We start from the raw sequence: 20,106 nt of genomic DNA, 5'->3' as shown, positions 1-20,106 counted from the left end.
CTGCACTGCATAGTTCAGAAAGCCTGGACAGAGGGACAAATTCCCGATGATTGGAGTAGAGCTCTTATAGTACCCATATATAAAAAGGGAAATAAAACAGAATGTGAGAATTATAGAGGCATTTCCCTACTGAGTATTTCTGGCAAGATCTATGCAAGTATACTTGCATAGATCTTGCCAGAGAGAAGAATTGTGGAAGAAAAGCTTGAAGACCAAGCTGGATTCAGGCAAAATAGAGGCTGTCAGGATCAGATCTTCACTTTACAACAAATAGTCGAGAAAGCATGGAAATTTAACAAAGATCTGTATTTAAGTTTTGTCGATTTTGGAAAAGGCATATGAAAAGGTGCTAAGAGAGAAGCTATTCAATATGCTACAGTTATATGGTATCAATGGGGCATTATATCAAGCAATACTTAGTCTTTATTTGAGTTGTAAGTCAACAGTTAGAATTGAAAGAAGTACAGGAAGATGTTTTAATGTTAAATGTGGTTTCAGACAAGGATGTACATTATCCCCTCTGTTATTCATTATCTATATGGATCGCATTATGAAGGAAAATGGTATTAAACCTGATATCAAAATTGGAGATGTTAATGTCAGCTCTTTGCTTTATGCGGATGATGTTATACTTCTAAATAAATCTGCTACAAGTCTGCAAGATTCTCTGACTAAATTGAATAACTGTTGTAATAGATATGGTATGAAGGTCAGCAATAAAAAGACAAAGACAATGAAAATAGGCAGAATCATTGAAAATGTCAACTGTGTTGTGAATAGAGAACCTGTGGAACAAGTAAAACATTTCAGCTACTTAGGCACGATTTTTAGTGAAGATGGTAAATTAAATATAGAAATAGACAACAGAATCAGCAAAGCTGGTATGGTGGGAAGTCAATTGAATAAATTCATATGGAATAAGAGAGAAATTAGTCAGAACACTAAATTAGCTGTATACAAGACAGTGTTCAAACCAGTTTTAACTTACGGATCTGAGAGCTGGGTCAGAAGTAAAAGCACTTGACCAAGACTGGAGACTATAGATATGAGAGTCCTGAGAAAGATTATAGGCATGAACAGATGGCATCAATGGCAATATCATATTAAAAATGAGGATATTAGAAAAGAACTTGACATTGTTAGCATCCAAGAATGTGTTAGCAGAGCTAATCTCGGGTGGTATGGTCACTTAAACAGAATGGGAGAGGAAAGATTAGCAAAACAAGTATTCTCTGCCAGGTTGGCAGGAAAAAGACCCAGAGGAAGACCAAGATATAAGTAGATTGATATACAGTAAAATGTGCCTTAGAAGACATAAGATCTGATAATGTTGGGAGACTTGACAGATAACAGATTGATTTGGAGGAAGATTGTTGATGGAAAGTTTAGTAATGATGTAAGTTTTTCACATAATATCCTGTACACCTCTTGAGGGTACATGAGCATAAATTTGATGATTTAGAAATTATTCAAACTGTTGCTGAAAAGAAATGTCCTAAGAAGGCACACCCACTCGTGGCCATTTAACAATGATAATTTGTAGAGAAGTCATACTAAATATTGATCCTAGAATGACAATGACTGTCTTCCTAACCTCAACAAGTATTAATACATTAATTTGACAAAGATCTGGGATTTCATAACTGATGCTGACTATGAAAATAGCCTTTCAGATATATGGTGACGTCTGTATTTCACTTTTGTAGATGTGAGATTTTGTAGGAAAAGGCATATGACAAGGTGCAAAGAGAAGCTGTTCATAATGCTACATTGGTTATATTGTAAATACAGCTATATTGGTGTAAATAGGATATTATATCAAGCAATACATATACATTTGAGGTTAGTCAGCAGTTAGAATTGAAGGAGATGCAAGAATATGATTTGATGTTAAATATCTCTTATTCATCTTACTGAAAGAAAGTGGCATTAAACCTGATATCAAAATTGAAGATGTTAATCTTTCAGCTATTTACTTTATGCAAATGTTGTTATACTCTTAAATAAATCCAAAACAAGTCTGTTATATTCCCTGACTAAATTGATTAGATGGTGTAATAAATTTGGAATGCAAATCAGTAATAAAAAGATGAAAATGGGCAAAAACATTGAAGACATCAAATGCATCCTAAATGGAGAATCTATAGACAAATAAAATATTTCAGCCATTTATGGACAATCTTTTTTTAGTGACGATGGCAAATTAAATATGGGGAGAAGGAAAAAAAAGTATGACAAGTAGTTAATAAATTCATATAGAATTTAGAGAGAAAGTTGTTTAAACACTAAACTTGCTATATACAAGACAGTGTTCAAACCAATTTTAACTTATGGATCTGAGAGTTGGGTTAGAAATAAACTCTAGAAATGAGTTAATCTTGTTCTCCTGAGTGTGATTGATTTTCACACCTTGTAAGAGAGAGATCATTGATTGTTTCCCTTGTTATTTCACTTACCATGTTATTTATTCTGTATACTTCACATCCATGTTTTAGTGAACATGTGTCATGGCTGATAGAGAGGTTAAATATTAGTCATTTAGGTAGAATGTGGAAAAATGAGAAAATTATTATGCGACACCTCCAGTGAGTCCAAAGACTCATCGAGGAAGAGTTTGCTAATAGCATCGAACGATTTATCCCTTCCAACTACTAACCGTGCTCAAACTTGCTTAACTTTTTACGTGCCATTAGTAGCAGAGGCTCTACCAATTGACCAACCTTGGTGGAAATGTGAAATATGAAATCACTTCTGGTGTTGAGCTAGAAGTATCCCATTAAAATAAACTCTGTACTAAAGATAAATTGAATAACTTGCAAGTGTGAAGTATTGACTGAAATATTTGCAAATATTGAGCAGAAAGTATTTCAAAACATAAATCATACCTTAGAAACAGTGGCAAAATATAAATGTTTTATATTTTGCCACTTTTAAATATAAATTAGTCAAAGTAAACATTGACTAATCCAGAAAGCAGTTGTTCAGATTGACTGCAAAACAGGAAAAATAAATGTTATGGCAGATGTAACGGATAGAGATTTCTTGAAAAAAGAAATTGGGTTAAAAGCCTTTCTCTAACAAACAAGTCTTGCACATGTCTTAGAAAATAGAGCTGTCGAATTACTGACTTTGCACATACAACCAACGATCTGTTTCTCATTCATAATACAGTAAAACTTGTTCAAAGCAGAATTGCAAGGGATTGAACATATTTTCCACATTGGCCCAAGTTTCCACATTATACAAAATTGCAAAAAAATTTTAAATCCATTAAAATCATATTACATGGTATATACCTGGTTATGAGTGAAAATCGGCAGCGCTGGCTCTTGTAAGTAGGTGATACTTGTAGACCTATGTTGTTAAAATAATATTAAGAATCATAATAACACATTATTAAAGTATTAATGGTCTATTGCACTGCACATTACACGTTTCCAATATACAACTCATTGAGATTTCTTCCAAAGATCCAACAAAGAAACTTGTTTCCGCTTTTTTGTGGTCATGTCTTTTGAATGCAATCCTTAACTGTATACAATAGTTCAAGAAGGCTGGAAGAATTCGAATCAATTGCAAACTGCATTACTTCACTGATGCAATGAAGGGCCTGTTCATGTGTACGAATTTTCGTTGAAATATCCTGTTCTCCAGCTGCTTCTCCTCTTCCTCATCATCTTTGTTTTGTGATTCTTACCACTAGTAGAGCTGTAGCAGATTCAAAGCTGTAATGTGTGGCTAGATGGTTATCACTCTGAATAAAGTTTTATGTATCACAGGAAAGTTCTTTTCCTTGGCAGAGATTGGATATTGTAGCAATGTTTTCACTCTCTTCCTCCAAATTATCTGCTATATCACTTTCCCCAAACCCAGCTTTAGCAAAACACTTTTTTACTGTTTCTGCTTTAATTTTCTTCACTGCCACCCTGATCCAATTCACAGCATACAGAACTGATACAGATCTTGCTAATGCAAAAGAGTGGTTAAACATGTTTAATTCAAAAATGAAGGAAAATAGAAATGTCATCCTTTCGAATGTAGAAGAAGCTATTGCTTCTACATTCAAAATCAAAGATTGCATCAGAAATCTTCTGTAGTGTTTGAATGTGTAAATAATACCCATATCCATGGGCTATAATATACTTGTTGCATTTTCTGGGAACCAAGCGATTTTCACATTTCAAAGTGTTACCTTTGGGTGGCCGGTAGCATTGTCAAGAAAAAGGATGACATTTCTATTTTCCTTCTTAATTTTCGCATTAAACATGTTTAACCACTCTTCCATTGTATCTGCAGTCATCCAAGCTTTTTTATTGTTTCTCCAAATCACTGGTAAATTATTAATTTTCAGGTTCTTGAAACATCTTGGTTTTGCTGCTTTTCCAATCACGAGAGGCTTTTCCATTTCTCCCACCATATTCCCACACAATAACACTGTCTTTCTTTTGACATTCTGCCCCAATACACTTTTCTCTCTTAACTGCGAGTGATTTTGTTGGTAATGCTCGAAAAAACAATCCTGTTTCGCCTGCAATGTAAATGTTTTTAGGCTATAGTGAAATCGTGAAATCAATTCTAGCAGTTTTGGTTTCCACTCATTCACTACACTTTCATCCACATCTTTAGATTCCCAACAGACTTCGTTCCACACAATATTGTACCTATTCTTGAAACTAATCCAGCCATCCTGTAGATGCCTTAAACTAATCATTCCTGAGAGATTTGGCTATTGCGAGAGCTTCACTTTGGACCATTGGACTGGATATGTGAATGTTTTTTGATCTTGCATTCGTGAACCACTCCCACACTACCTCGTTGCTGGGTACCTTTGCCTTCCTCTTCATTCGACCGTTTCCTTGCAGCCACTCATTCATTATTTTATCCTTTTGTTTAAGTGTGTTGTATACTTGCGTTTTGCCACACTTAAACTGCATCATTATTTCCAGTACCAAGAGTTTATCCTTTTCTTTAGCTTCAATGACTTTGACTTTTTAGTTTAGCGACAATGGCATGTACGATTTAGCCATGATACAATGAAAATGAACTGAGCGGTTTGTTGAAATTCGGGTTACAGAAATGTTTGGACTTACCAGAAACTGACCAACATTAATTCTCAAATGAAACAGTAAAAGCAATACAAGTGCCAAAAATTAATAAATATAGGTGTATTTTGAAAACACTTTCCACTTTATACTAGTCATTTTTAATAAATTCTTCAAGTATTGCTTTCCGTTTCCGCTTTGGGCAGATTCCACATTATACAAAATAAATAGCACTGTAATGCCTATTCTTCTGGCCAGGACTATATAATTTGTTCACATTGAGCAAGTTTTTGCCTTATTCACGTTCCACCTTGGACAAGTTTTACTGTATTTTGCCATTACAGAAACTATATCTCCCCCAAATAAAATAAAATCAATAACCTCAGAATATGCTTTCAGAAAAAGATTGAGAGACTACCTCGTGGGACTAAATAATGTTGACATTTATTTTAAACGTATAAGAGATCACTAACTTACGGTATATACCATTTTCTGTGAGCCCTCTAGATACAGTCACTGGATTTTGCAGTGACTTTGAGCTAATTTAATTTTATAGTAACCAGTGTGGCTTACGGCCCTTGGTTATACATAAAAAGAATATTGTAAAAACTCACTAACTTATTTTCAGCATTTTTCTGAACTATGAAAACTATCTGATAATGCATTTTACTCGTATATATAAGGAAAATATTTTTATTTGTCTATAACAAAATAATCAGCCAAAAATAAATGTAAAAGCCAACAGAGATAGTAATGCTTGAATTGTATTTTTATAAAATATTATATGTGATGAGAATAATAAACTTTGTATTGTATTGTAAAATAGAGGAAAATATAAGAAAAAGCTAGATTACATACAAAACTAAACAAAATTATGAAAAAGTATAAGAAGAAAATATCAAAATTGGAAAAATAATGCTAGAAGCTTAGAAATGGAAGGGCACAAAAAGAATCAGATAAGTGACAAAAACTTAAAATGAGGATAATCTCAATCAGGGGCGGCGAGAGAAATTTTCATGCCCGTGACAAGTCTGTGGTTCGGGCCCACTTAAAAAAGTGCATCACGTTTGTTTAATAAAAAAAGTCATATAAAACATTAAACATTTATTTAAAAAAAGTGTACAATAAATTCAAAATTCGATACATTACATACCATACAAAATACAAACATTAAATAAAAAGAGAATTTTTAAATTTTTATTGCCTCATCCACTTCCTCACTTTATGGTTAGCGAAATCTTTAATCACCTCATCATAATCAATTTTCATTGCCAGGTCATGTTCTATTGATAGCAAAGCTAGGCCGTTTAATCTTTCTTGGAGCATTGATGATCTACTGAAGCTCTTTATTGCTGAAAGTTTACTGAACGCTCTTTCACCTTCGGGAACAGTTACTGGTATTGTGCAAAAAATTCTGATTGAAGTACATACATATTTCGGGAAAAGCACCGTGAAGTTGAAATTTATAAATGGTATTTAATAAATTGAGTCCTGGTATAACATCTTTAAACGTGCCGTTAATTTTTTTTTTTTATAAAAGATACTAATAAATAAATTACTAACAAGAACGAAGCGTTCTGGCAGGGAACATTACTGTGAATGGCTAGCTAGCACTAGCGCTGACTGCAGCAACCTTGCACGAATGCCTATTGATGTCATCACCCGCTATAACTATTGCAATCCCCGCCGAGAGAATCAGGGTCTTCCGGACACTCGCGGCGAGCTAAAGAGAGTAGCTGTCTGTCTAAAACAAAACACAGTATCATTCTTGATATGCCATTATCCTTTATCATTGTTGTATTATTACGAGAATTAAAACCATGCATTATAAACATGGTTATGTGACATGTTGGGGCCTGACGGTCTGGACCTTTTCAATGCCGGGCCTGTGACAAAAGTCTCAAATGTCACCCCCTCTCGGCGGCCCTGATCTCATTGCATGAAGAAATGCTTTGAAAAATTGCATTCAGAATATCAACCAAAAATCAACATGTCACTGCCAAGTTGACTCGATTTCATATAAACAGTATAGTAAGTTATATATGAAAATCTTTATGGAGCCTCAAAAGGTTGCCAATTTATTTTATTTCACAGGATTTCAGTCTTGTCTATCTTTTATTTGTCTTCTACAGCAGTTCAGACTTCATCAATGCACTTAGATCTTCGTCTTCCTCTGAGTCTTATTTCTGACATTCCACGTTCCTTGTCAATAAATAATAGTGGGGATAGTGTGCACACTTGGCTTACACTAGATTGCTTTTACATCCAGCTGTTTTCCTGTATCCCCTTTTTAACAACTGATTTATACCTTTAAATACAGACAGGTATAGCTTTGCATAATGCCCCATTTACCTTGTATAATTGTAGTATTTTCAGCAGATTTTCTTTTAACACTTTTTGCATGCTTTTATTCAGATGTATGAAACTTACATATTCTGTTCCCAAGATTTTTTGTCTTTCAGCATAAATTTGTCATACAGTTATTTGTTTTGAAATATGGAAAGTTAGCTGGAGTGGATGATATTTGACCAGAAATGCTCAAATAGGGGGGTGTAAAAATCACAAGATTGAATTCCATATGGTTGGAGTAGTATTCTTATATTTCCCATTTATAAAAAGGAGAATAAAGCTAAAAGGAGAATTATAGAGGAAAGTCTCCAGGGTTCGCTAAACTGCATAAAGCTGTAACAAATTTGGCATGAAAATAAGCAACAAAAAGACCAAAACTGTGAAATTACGCAAGAATATGGAAAAATGCAGTGTATTCTCAATGGAGAACTTATCATCATCTGTTTTCTATCCACTGCTGGACAAAGGCCTCCCTCAAAGTTCTCGATTTCTATTAAGTTCAGCCATCTCTTTTTAATCTCATCCTGTCTCCTGGTCTTTCTATAGCTCTTTCCATCTCTGAGATACCATTCAAATGTCAACTTTGTCTGTGTTTGAGTGTTAAGTTTTGCAATATAACCTGCTCATTGCTATTTGGATCTTTTAATGGCTGTTATGTCTTTCACCCTAGTCTGAGCTCTGATCCAAGTATTGTGCTTTCTATCTAGAATGGCAATACTGAATAATAATCTTTTCATTTTCCTCTAGGTAATCCTCAACTTGTTAAATTTTTGTTTCTTTGGAGTCCGTGTTTCGCTTCCATATGTTGTGATCGAAAGTATATAGCTGTTGAATATTTTTTTTTCAAGGCAGATTGGGATTGTTTTTTCTTTAAGTACTTCACGGTGTAATGCAATAGGAGAACCTATAAAACAAGTAAAAGATTTCAGCTATTTAGGTACAGGTTTTACTGAAGATGACAAATCAAATTTTGAAATAGACAACAGAATAAACAAAGCTGGTGAACCAGTTGAATAAATTTATATGGAATAAGAGAGGAATTAGTTAAAACACTAACTAGCAGTATATAAGACAGTGTTCAAATTACTTTTAACTTATAGATCTGAAAGATCCAAGTTAAAATCTGATCTTACAGGAAACACAATTAAGACCCTGCGTGAAGGAAAATCACTGCACACAAGGACAGAACTGGAGGTGTAGCTGTCATAGTGAGCAGTCATACTCCTTTCCATCGTGTCTTTAATACTGCTCTGAAAGCAGTAGCAATTTGCTTATCCATGGGATTTCTTGTTACAGTATATTCAATTTATTTACCACCAGGTGCTGATTTAAATGAAATTGATCTTGATAACCTTATCTTGCAACTGCCGAACCTATACTTCTTATGGGTGACTTTAATGGTCACAATACTCTGTGGGGCAGTACCACACAAATAGATGAGGCCAAATCATTGAAAGGCTCCTTGACAATAATGACGTCTCCCTTTTGAATAATAGACTCAAAGTATTGAGTCTATTATTCAAAAGGGAGAAGTCATTATTGTCAAGGAGCAGGCTAGAAGATAGGCATATGGAAGTCATTATGACAATAATGACTTCTCCCTTTTGAATAATAGACTCAATACTTTCTTCCATATGCCTATCTTCTTATATAATGCTCATGTTACAAGAAAGGAAAAAAATCAAACACATTCTGCTCCCTTTCTATTCTTCCACTACTCACATGGGATTTTGAAGAGAACATATATGAAAGTGATCACTTTCCTGTTCTTCACACAATGTCTTCACAGGAACCATGTGAAGACATGCCTATAAACATCATTCCCCCTACATGGATGCCCACATGGAAAATGGACCAGGCTGACTAGAATACTTATTCCCATCTTGCAAAATTAAATGCTGATACTGTCACTCAAACACCTATCAATGAAGCAGTCAAGTATGTAACAGACTGCATTATCCACATAGCAACAGATTCCATTCCAAGAACTTTTCGATTTCCATTCTATCCAAAGCCTTGGTGAAACCTGGAATGCCAGACAGTCAAAAAAAGATCAATGCAGAGCATGGGGTATATTTTGTAGATACCCCACCACATCAAACTTAATAGCTTTTAAGTGCTTAGGCTAAAGTATGTTATATGAGACGTCAAAGTTGAAAACAATCTTGGATCCAATTTACCTCAATTATTCACATGACCATTAGCCTAGTGGCTTTGCGCTTCGCAACCATATGACTCGGGAAGGAGTGTCCCAGGTTCAATTCCCGTCGAAGACATGAGGAATTTGAGGATCTTCCTCAGCCATAGCCAAGTTAGCCAATCTTGGAGGTGGGCAGTAGGGTTTTTCCCACCTGGCATTGTTCATCCCACAAGCAGGCAAACTGGCCCCATGAACATATGCTACTACAGCCAAAAATATATATACCCCCTGCTGGCAGGCTAGACGACAGGTCGGTGGGGAGTGGTACTAACAAGAAGTCGCATCTAAGTAACATGCAGACCTGCATAGGAAACGGGAATAACGCGTAGTGAAAGAAGATTCACATGACCAGTGCAAAAATTTGTATGGGATCAAATCCAGAAAATGAAAGATAGATAGAACATAATGGAAGTGTTATTGCTGATCCCAAAGCTATTGCGCACACTTTAGGAGAAAATTTTGCCAGAATCTCAGTAGCAGCTTCATATCCTCCTGAATTTTTAATACTAAAAGGGCAAGATAAACAAAGGCTAAACATTTTCTACCAATGGGCTTGAGCCATACAATTAGCCTTTTGTTAAGAAGGAACTAAAAAGAGCTCTTTTACTGTTTCACTATAATGCATTGGGCCTGATAACATCCATTATGAAATGATAAAATCTGCCATCATCTCCTTCTCTTAATATATAACAGAATACTTGCAGAGCAATAGTTTCTGAATTCTTGGCATAAGTCAATTATGACAACTGCTGTCCCAAAACAAGGAAAGGATTCAACACAAGCAAAATTATTGACCTAATGGTCTGACCAGCTGTATTTCTAAGATATTAGATAAAATGGTTGATGCCAGATTTCTCTGATATTTAGAAACACTGATCTTCTCTCTAATACACAGTGTGGTTTCCGTAGGCATCCTTCAACTTTAGACCACTTGGTTTGTTTAACTTGTATAAGAGATGCATTTCTGAAGCAAGACCATCTGGATTCAGTTTTCTTTGACATGGAAAAAGCTTATGCCACCCTAGAGATATGGCATATTAAAAGACCTCTATAACCTTGTTGAAAGTGTCCCCCCCCCCCCCCTTGGTTATACTATAAATTAAAGATACCAAGAAATTATATACTTGGTTTAATCCTTTATCCAAGTGTAAGCAAACAAGTTTGCACCTGAACTATTTTCAGGAGTGGGGCAACTTCTGGTAAAGATGTATGACTTCACATCACTTGCCTTAGTTACATTAGTTACACTTGGATAAAGGATTAAACCAAGTATATAATTTCTTGGTATCTTTAATTTATACCTCTGTAACCTAGATCTCAGAGGACACCTTGTATTAAATTTTCTGTCCAGGAAAATTTTCCAAGTCAGGTGCACTATCTTTGCCATATCAAGAACAGGTTGTTCCTCAAGGCTCTACTAAGATGGTGTTTTTTAGAATTGGTTATTTGATTGCCATTCTGTACTGAAGATGCCTATAATTCTATAAATAAGTTTTTACATGAGTCTCCTGTGTTTTTAGTTTGACAGAGGATCATTAATGTTTGGCGGAGTCCAAGAAGATGAGGTGGGAATCCTGGATTGGATTATAAGTTAGAGACAAAAAAAAAAGTGTAAGTAAATAGTATCACTTGCAACAAAGAATCCTTATGTTCAGTAGGCTAGAAGAATACTTGAGGTTTGGTGTGTATATGTGAGGGTGATAGGGAGTAAATATTGCTGCTGGCTCAAAGTCAGATTTGTAATGACTGATGTAGAATTGGGTTTTTTTTTCATCTAATCATGTATGATGGATGTCCACAATATGGCTTGTGATAATGATGGTAATGAATACATTTCCATTCATCTGATCTTAAAGTTAACCAAATTCCAAGAACAGGGTACTTTATACACCTTGGGATGTGGTAGAAAATTTGTCCTTATGAGAGTTGGTGAGGGTTTGTAGTTTGGAAGTGGTATTAAGTTATTTACTTAGCACTTTGTCTGCCTTTTCAGATATACTTTGGATAGGAATGGTTTTGCTTTGCTGTTGTCTGGAAAGGGGAAGCTAGGGTATCATGTATTTTATGGGGATTATACCTATTAGTTGAAAATGTGACAAAGGGTGAGTTCTGTCATAAAGGCATTGCAACAGGTAGTCGTTCTCTTAGTATTTTGAGGATATGGTATTTGTTATGCAGCATACTGTGTTTATATAACTGTCTTTCATTGTGTGTTAGCTTTCTGTAAACAGAAAAAAATCTTAAATCATTTTAAAGATGTGACTAGGAAGTGTGGGAAGTTAATTATTTTTCTGTTAGGATGTTGGCTGTTTAAATGTTTGAATCTGTCTTGCCATAAGGCAGAATAGTAAATACATCTAGTGCAGATCTAAGTGTAGCTGTGTTCAGTGCTCCTACCCATGAGTGTTTCTGTAAACCTCATGGGTAGGTTTACAGAAAGCTTAGCCCACCTACAGCATAAGATAGGTTGTAGGTGCGCTAAGAATTTTTTGTATTTTTTTTTTTTTTACATCTTCTAGAAACGCTGATCTAGACACCAAATGTGAAACTTTTTCAAGCTGCTTGATAAGTAGGGAAGTTGTCTAACACTGGGTGAAGAAATTCATCTCCCATTTTAAACATTCACAAACATCCATGCCCACATTGGATTCTAACTTGCATCTTGTTGGTTGGAGAGCTGATATGCTAACCATGAAGCCAACCAGACTAGTGTACAGTGAATTTTAATTCAGATATATCATGTGGAGCTCTGTAGCTTGCTTTATCAAATAGTCTTAGTGATAATTAGTAAAAATGTACCTCTATGTGGAAATATTGGAGAAGTATTTGCCATGGCAACACCATTTTATATAAACTAGCTCTCTCTCAAAATTGAGGATTAGCTAGCTGATTTTATATTGAGTTTCCTCCTAGAAACTTTAATTTCCTACAGATTATCCATGCCTCATTGCATTGCTTTGATATATTTAAGTAGACATTCAACAGAAGTATAATTAATTTAACACTGTAGAAACCTTTTCTTAGAAGTAGGAAAGAGTGCTGAAAATGAAGCATCTTGGGTAGTTAATTGATGTCCATAGCAATTCCTTTAAGTGCTTTGTTTTTTAAATCAGTGAGACAGGCATTTTATGTTAATTCACATCTTTAAGTATGAGAAATGCTGATGCTGAATTATAACGTGGAAAATTTTAAGAACTCTTTGCTGTTACATTTTCTTGTTAACTAATTATGATTTCATTGCTTTCAGTAATGATATGATCATTAAAGACTTCAGTAACTACTATTTCTACTGCCATACTTAGTTCTTTCAAATCATTTTTCTAAGAATCAGTTCAGGAAATCTTCAGTCCTAGTATCTATTGTCATTAACAGATAGATCCGACTAACTTGTAATATAGGATTTCAGCACTTGTTAATAGGACCAACCATGCTAATTTTAAGTAGACTCCTTTTTACATCGACATTATTGATAAAATTGATGTTTTTGTAATATTAATTTTATCATTGTCAATGTAAGAAGAATAATATTTATATAAATACTGAAATTTCTGATAAAGGAACTGTTATTGATATCCCATTTTTAACTTAGTAATGTTATTATGAGAATAACATTACTAAGTAATGTTATTGTGAGAATAGCAGTGAACCAAAAATGAATCATAATACAGACTGGTTTTGATATTGTAAATTATTCATAATATTGTTAGAAGTTATAACCAAAGTAACTTTAGTTTTAGTGAATAGTGCAGAAATTCTTTATAATAAAGATTGGTATGACTAATGTGCTTACTATATAATAATGATAACTGACAGTGAGCAAGAGAATATTTTGGGTATGTATCTCTGAGGCTGGTTATATTTCCCTAATCTTCTTGCTCACATGCTTTGTGATATTTTTTTTTAGAGTCTCCATTTGTTCAAGTTGATGAAGCAGGAGAAAAAGTACGCCCAAACTATAAATCTTGTGTTCTCATTTTAAGAGAAATTCCTGAAACTACTCCAATAAAGGTATGCATTTTAATATTATCCTGATTATCTAAATCCTGTTGCTGTGATTTCTATTTTAATTGCAAATGTATTTGTGTTTTCAGTTCTCTTAATTGATATTGTCAACCCTTTATCAGAAGATCCAGTGATGAACTAAATGAATTATTTAGTTTTCACTTTCTACCTAACCGATTGTGTGACACCAGTGCTTTTGGGATGGTACACAATGGTATGGTGTACCAACACCTTTATTAACAGCACTGTAACATACAAATACAGTATCCTATTATTCAACTTTTCATGCTAGCAAAGAATGTGTATCAGCACCTTTTTTTTTTTTTTGTAAAAAAAAAAAAAAAAAAAAACTGTCAAACACAATCACTAATGTATTAGAAATCAGTTATGTTTTTGACCTTTCCTAATCAAAGCACCTGGAAGAAACAAATTTCCTTAGCTGCCACATCTCTAGACATGCTAACTGGGCCATTTCAGATGGTTAATGACTTTTAGTGTGAATCTGCCACCACCCTGTATGAAGGGGAGGGGATGCTGAAGTGACCTCAAAATACCATGTTATGTCTTCGTAGCAGAATTTCTGGATTTTATAATCATTTGCCCACTTGTCACTGAACGCATAAGTTTAAAACGTATGGACGGATTGTTATATTAAAAAATTACTAATCAGACTTTATTTGCATACATATATCTATGCTTTCATTTTATCCTTCCCTCATTTTATTTCACACACACACACACACACACACACACACACACACACACACACACACACACACACACACACACACACACACACACACACACACAAATGTAAGTTTTAATGAAAACAGAAGTCACATAGGGGACAAAGCTAGATAACTGGGAGGCCCACAGTCTTTTAAGGAATGTAAAAAAACTGATTGGGCTTCTGACTTAATGTTCAATTTTTACCTCATGGTGCATCCCATTAGTAGATATCTAACTGGATACTGAACAAAGACTAGGATTAGATTAGGATTTAACTGACCATTATATTTTTTAAAATTTTATATTCCTTAAAAGCCAAAAGGTAATGATGGTGCAAGATGGAATGTCATGCTGGTTGGGGCATTGTCCAGTTAAACAAGTCCCCTTGCTCTGTTTGCATCAGAGAATTATGGTGATTAATGAAAAGTCACCTACTGAACAATTTCAATATCAGCAGAATTTGAGATAAGCACCATAAGTACCAACAAAAAAAAAAGAAGTGAAAATGGCAGAAGTGTACTACCTTGGCATAATTGATCACAAAACAAGACAAAAACAGGAAGTTCTTCTAAAGAACAAAGCAGTTAGAATTGAAGATGGTTTGTAATAGTTTGTGTAAAAAGATGTACATAGTATAAGTTATACATAGTATATTGTATATAGTATAAGTCTGCAGGACAAGCAAAGTAAAAAGCTGAGATTAGCAACTCAATTTTGATATCAGGTTTAACAATAGACCTACTGTAGATATATATACACACATACGTATCAAAGTATACTTACATCGATAGGACTCAAAGTGTTAATGTCACTTTCCTTCATGATGTGATAGGATCAATTAGAATGGAGAGATAGTGACATTAACACTTTGAGTCCTATCGATGTAAGTATACTTCGATACGTATGTGTGTGTATATATCTACAGTAGGTCTATTGTTAAACCTGATATCAAAATTGAGTTGCTAATCTCAGCTTTTTACTTTGCTTGTCCTGCAGACTTATACTATATACAATACATTGAAAACATCGGCTGAATCCTGAATGGGAAACCTCCAGAACAGTAAAACAATTCAGTTATTTTATAAATTAAAGCTACCAAGAAATTCATTATGAAAATTATGGAAACAACTACCGTGTTAGAGTATTTAATATAAACCAAAATAAACACTCAACGTCGATCTTCACATTAAGGTCATTTGGAGTATACACATATATACGAAGAAACAAGCTGCACTACAATCTATACGGCATGCTGAAGTTACTGACCAACCGTTACAACTATTGGCCTGACCTCTAGTGGGGGAAAAAACCTTACTACATCAAAGCTAGAGTCCTATTATTATCTGTTAGGTTACAAAATTAAATTAAGCTAGAGAGCAACATTTTTACAAAAAGAAAAAAATTAATAATAGATAAAAATAAAAGATTACTTATATAAGTATCTGTAAAAATTACTTAGTCCTAAAGTCAAGGTTTGCTGGAAACTAATTGGACTGAATGTGTGCCATCCAAAATTTTTGGGATTTTTATGCCATCATTATTATTAAGATTAGAGTGGTTTATCAAAATTTCACAGGCTTCTTAAAATTTCTGTTCATAACAGGTTTTTGTATGATCTAACGAGCAAGCACTTTTCTAATCAATTTGGTGTAGGATGTTAAGAGCATAATCTGAGAGGCCTGCTTCACCAAAATTGTTAATGTGTCGTTTGTGCTCTTTCTTACAGATAGGGATTGTACGTCCAGTTTCCCCAATATAAGGTAAGTTACAGGTGCAATAAATTCCAGGATGTGCTAATAGAGGAGAGGATCCTTAGAGAAGTTGAAAATGTTTTTTAATTTTAAAGGTGGTTTAAAAGATCATTAAACCACCTTTAAGATTGTAATGATGCAGGATTCTATTAATTTTTTCAGATAACCCTTTGATGTATGGGATAGCTATGGTTTTACTATAATCTTTTATTTTATGAACTTTATCAATAGTATTTTTGCTATAGCCATTATTTATAAATGTATTGCTGACAATTTTTAATTCTTGTTTAAGAACTTGTTCATTAGTGCAAATTGTTATAGCTCTGTTTTTAAGGGTATTGATGACTCCAAATTTTTGCGAAGGGTGGTGATATAAGTTAGTATGTATATATTGTGACCAGTACGTGTAGGTTTGCGGTAAACAGTGAAGGATCGACAGCCTGAGGGAAGACATGTGACTAGCATATCTAGGAAAGGGAGCGAGTTCAATTTCAATAGTAAATTGTATGCGCTCATGTTGTTTGTTCAGGTGGCTAAGGAATGTGTTTAAAGTTTGGCAACCATGGTGACATGCTAACTCATATCAAATATAGATTATTACTATAATCTAGATTATTTTTTGATCAAGTTTTATGAATAGCTATCTCATATATTAAAGGGTTATCTGAAAAAAATTAATAGAATATCCTACATCATTACAATCTTAATGCCACTTTTAAAACCACCTTTAAAATTAAAAAAACATTTTCAACTCCTCTAAGGATCCTCTCCCCCCACCCCCATTGGCACATCCTGGAGTTTATTACATCTGTTGCACCTGTAACTTACCTTATACTGGAGAAACTTGACATACAATTCCTATCCATAAAGAAAAGCACAAATGACACATTAAATTTAACAATTTTGTTGAAGTAGGCCTCTCAGATCACTCTCTTAACACCCTACACCAAATTGATTAAAGTGCTTGCTCGTTACATCATACAAAAACCTGGTATGAAGAGAAAGTTAAAGAAGCCTGTGAAATTTTGATAAACCACCATAATCTTAACAATAATGGTGGCATAAAAATCCCAAAAATTTGGATGGCACACATTCAGCCCACTTAATTTCCAGCAAACCATGACTTTAGACCCTAAGCAATTTTTTGGCTTTTATTGGCCGCTATCCATACCAGTTGGTTGTAATTTATGTAGATACCTATATAAGTAATTTTTTATTTTTATCTATTATTTATTAATTTTTTAACCTAATAGATAATAATAATAGTACTCTAGCTTTGATGTAGTAAGGTTTTTCCCACCAGATGTCAGATCATTAGTTGTAATGGTTGGTCAGTAACTTTAACATGCCATGTAGATTGTAGTGCAACTTGTTTCTTTGTATATATGTGTATACTCCAGATGATGACGTTAATGTGAAGGTCAAAACGTAGAGTGTTTATTTTGATTTATATTAAACTAAAGTTTTACTCAAACATGGTAGTTTCCATAATTTTCATAATTTATTCTGATCACCATGTAAGCATGAAGGAAAGGATACCAAGAAATTATATACTTGGTTTAATCCTTTATCCAAGTGTATCCAAGTATATGTTGTCATTTCCTGAAAAATTTAAAGTCATGTAAGCAAATGTAGTTTGTGCCTGAAGTATTTTCAGGACTGGGACAATTCGTATATAGAAGCTAATGACTTCACATTACTTGCCTTAGTATCCCAGAATGCAATATGATATATAACCAAGTGGGAAAACTTCCGACAACTATCTCTAATCCAGAGTATGTTAATAATAAGGTGTGACACCTTTTGGCTACTCATATATGGAAATATGACTTCTGCATTACTTCAACCTTAGTATCACCTCTGGGTCTGGCTCCCACGATGAGACCTCAGAGGTTGAAACTAGTCTGGGTACTTTCCCATAATGTATGGTATTATACATGTCCGTAACAATGTGCTTTGCATTATGGGATACTAATGCAAGTGATGTGAAGTCATTAGCTTCTATATATGAGTTGCCCCAGTCCTGAAAATACTTCAGGCACAAACTTTGTTTTTGCTTACACTTGGATAAAGGATTAAATCAAGTGGAAAAATTTCCAACATTTCATCTATTTAAGTGCAATTTTTAGTGAATACTGCAAATTAAATATGGAAATGGAATAAGCAAAGCTGATATGATAGAAAATCAAATGAATAAATATTTTTATGGAACAAGAGAAATTATTCAAAACAGTAAACTATCTGTATGCAAGTAAGAATTATGAGAAAAATTAGGAGAGTAAACAGGTGGCCTCCATAGCAGAATTTTCAATTCTGCTATGGAGGCCACCTGTTTATTCGTTAAAAGCATATTAGGATGGAAATGAAACTTAACATTGTTAAGTTTCTTTTCCATCCTAATATGGTGTAGTAGGATTAATGGTACTTTAGGTAGTGCCTTAAATTAAAATCACAGTATCTGTACATTCCCTTGAGTGTATGTATATCAGAAATTAATGATAAAAACTATACTACCATATGAAGTGCTGCTATATTGGCAATAATCTAATAGACCAGCTTAGATGTTGAACATTATTCATCACTTATTTTTAATGATATTACAATACTGAACAAATCAAATTATATAAAAGATGTTTATTAATTGGCTTGTATTTTGCTGGATTTCAAACCAGCATCTTCAGAGCAAACCACATGTTAGTTTAACATGCAGTAGTGAGTAACTGAAACAATTCATCACTAAAAACACATGTACTAACCACACTAATGACTATTTAATTCATAAATATTTCATCCCAAGTATCTTGGGACATTATTAGTAGTAGTTCAAACAATACTAGGAATAACATACAGTTAGGGCGCATGATTACAGTGGAATCTCAATATGCGTGCAGTAACGTGTTATAGAAGTAAATTAAATATAACTGAAAAATAAAAATAAATAAATATAAAGATTATTTTACAATTTTGTATGAGAATTTCTTATACTTTAGGAATAGTAAGAACGTCGTTGCGGTTTAAATTTGGTCTGTGTAGTAGGGCTTCAGCACTTTCTTTATATAAACGTTCATATTTATATAAAGATCTGTGTAAAAGTTTCGACTTCCCCCAATGGATCCTATGGCTTGGATTTTCAACTCCGTGTTGGGAGAGACCAGATTTCTGCAGTTTGAAAAGACGAATGTGGTCTTGATGTTCCGAGATGCGTTTCTGAACAGACCTACCTGTCTGACCAAAGTAAGACAATTTGCAGGAGCATGGGATCTCATAAACGCCAGGTGACATCAGAGGTGAGAGTTTGTCCTTAGGAGAGGACAAACCTATCAACCAAATCTATAACAAGTTATAGATTTGGTTGATAGATTTGTAAGTAGTTACAAAATTGTATTTCTAAATAATTTTTGAAAGACGTTCAGAGATGCCTTTGACGTACGGTATGGGAATCCTATGGACTTCTTGTCTGGGTTGATGTGTCTTTGTTAATTAGCTTCGACATTGTCTCCCTCTTCACGAACATTCCCCACGATGAAATAGTAGAATTATTAACTCAAAAATTTCCTTCTGATATAGTTGAATTATTCAAATTTGTTATTACGTCTGGTTACTTCACCTGGAGAGGTCAAACTTACAAGCAAGAAGAAGGAACAGCAATGGGATCTCCTTTATCACCACACTTAGCAAACATGTTTCTAGAACACCTTGAAGAAAAAATATTCACTTTTGAACCGAAACCAAAAATTCGGTTACGATATGTTGACGATATATTTGCAGTCTGAGATCATCCCGAACAGGAATTACAACTGTTTCTTGATAAAATAAATCTTCTTCGCCCTTGCATCAACTTTACGCTAGAAAAAGAATCTCCACAGGCTATCTCCTTTCTGGATTTACACTTTCAAAGAAAAGAAGACGTTTCCATTGCCATATCTATCTATCGCAAGACTACATTTTCAGGTTGCTACATTCACAATTCTTCCGCTCATCATCCATCTCAGAAATTTGGCATCATTAAATCACTAGTTTCCAGAGCGCACAA

General features: G+C 34.1%; 1 protein-coding gene across 6 annotated transcripts in view; it reads left to right on the top strand.

Annotated features, from left to right (window-relative positions):
• LOC150093132 (uncharacterized) overlaps nt 1–20,106 on the top strand; it is a 423,272-nt gene that overhangs the window by 224,942 nt on the left and 178,224 nt on the right. For all 6 annotated transcript variants that reach the window (XM_090413312.1, XM_090413313.1, XM_090413316.1 and 3 more), the window contains one exon: nt 13,496–13,599. In XM_090413312.1, coding sequence (XP_090269438.1) covers nt 13,496–13,599 — 104 coding nt within the window. The remainder of the gene's footprint in view (nt 1–13,495; nt 13,600–20,106) is intronic.

The sequence above is a fragment of the Typopeltis vanoorti genome, chromosome 24, assembly GCF_054136105.1.
Source record: "Typopeltis vanoorti isolate ZY-2024b chromosome 24, IOZ_Tvanoo_1.0, whole genome shotgun sequence".
NCBI classification, from domain to species: Eukaryota; Metazoa; Arthropoda; class Arachnida; order Uropygi; family Thelyphonidae; genus Typopeltis; species Typopeltis vanoorti.
Note: the sequence above shows the minus strand (reverse complement) of the source record. Positions and strands in the feature narration are given on the sequence as shown.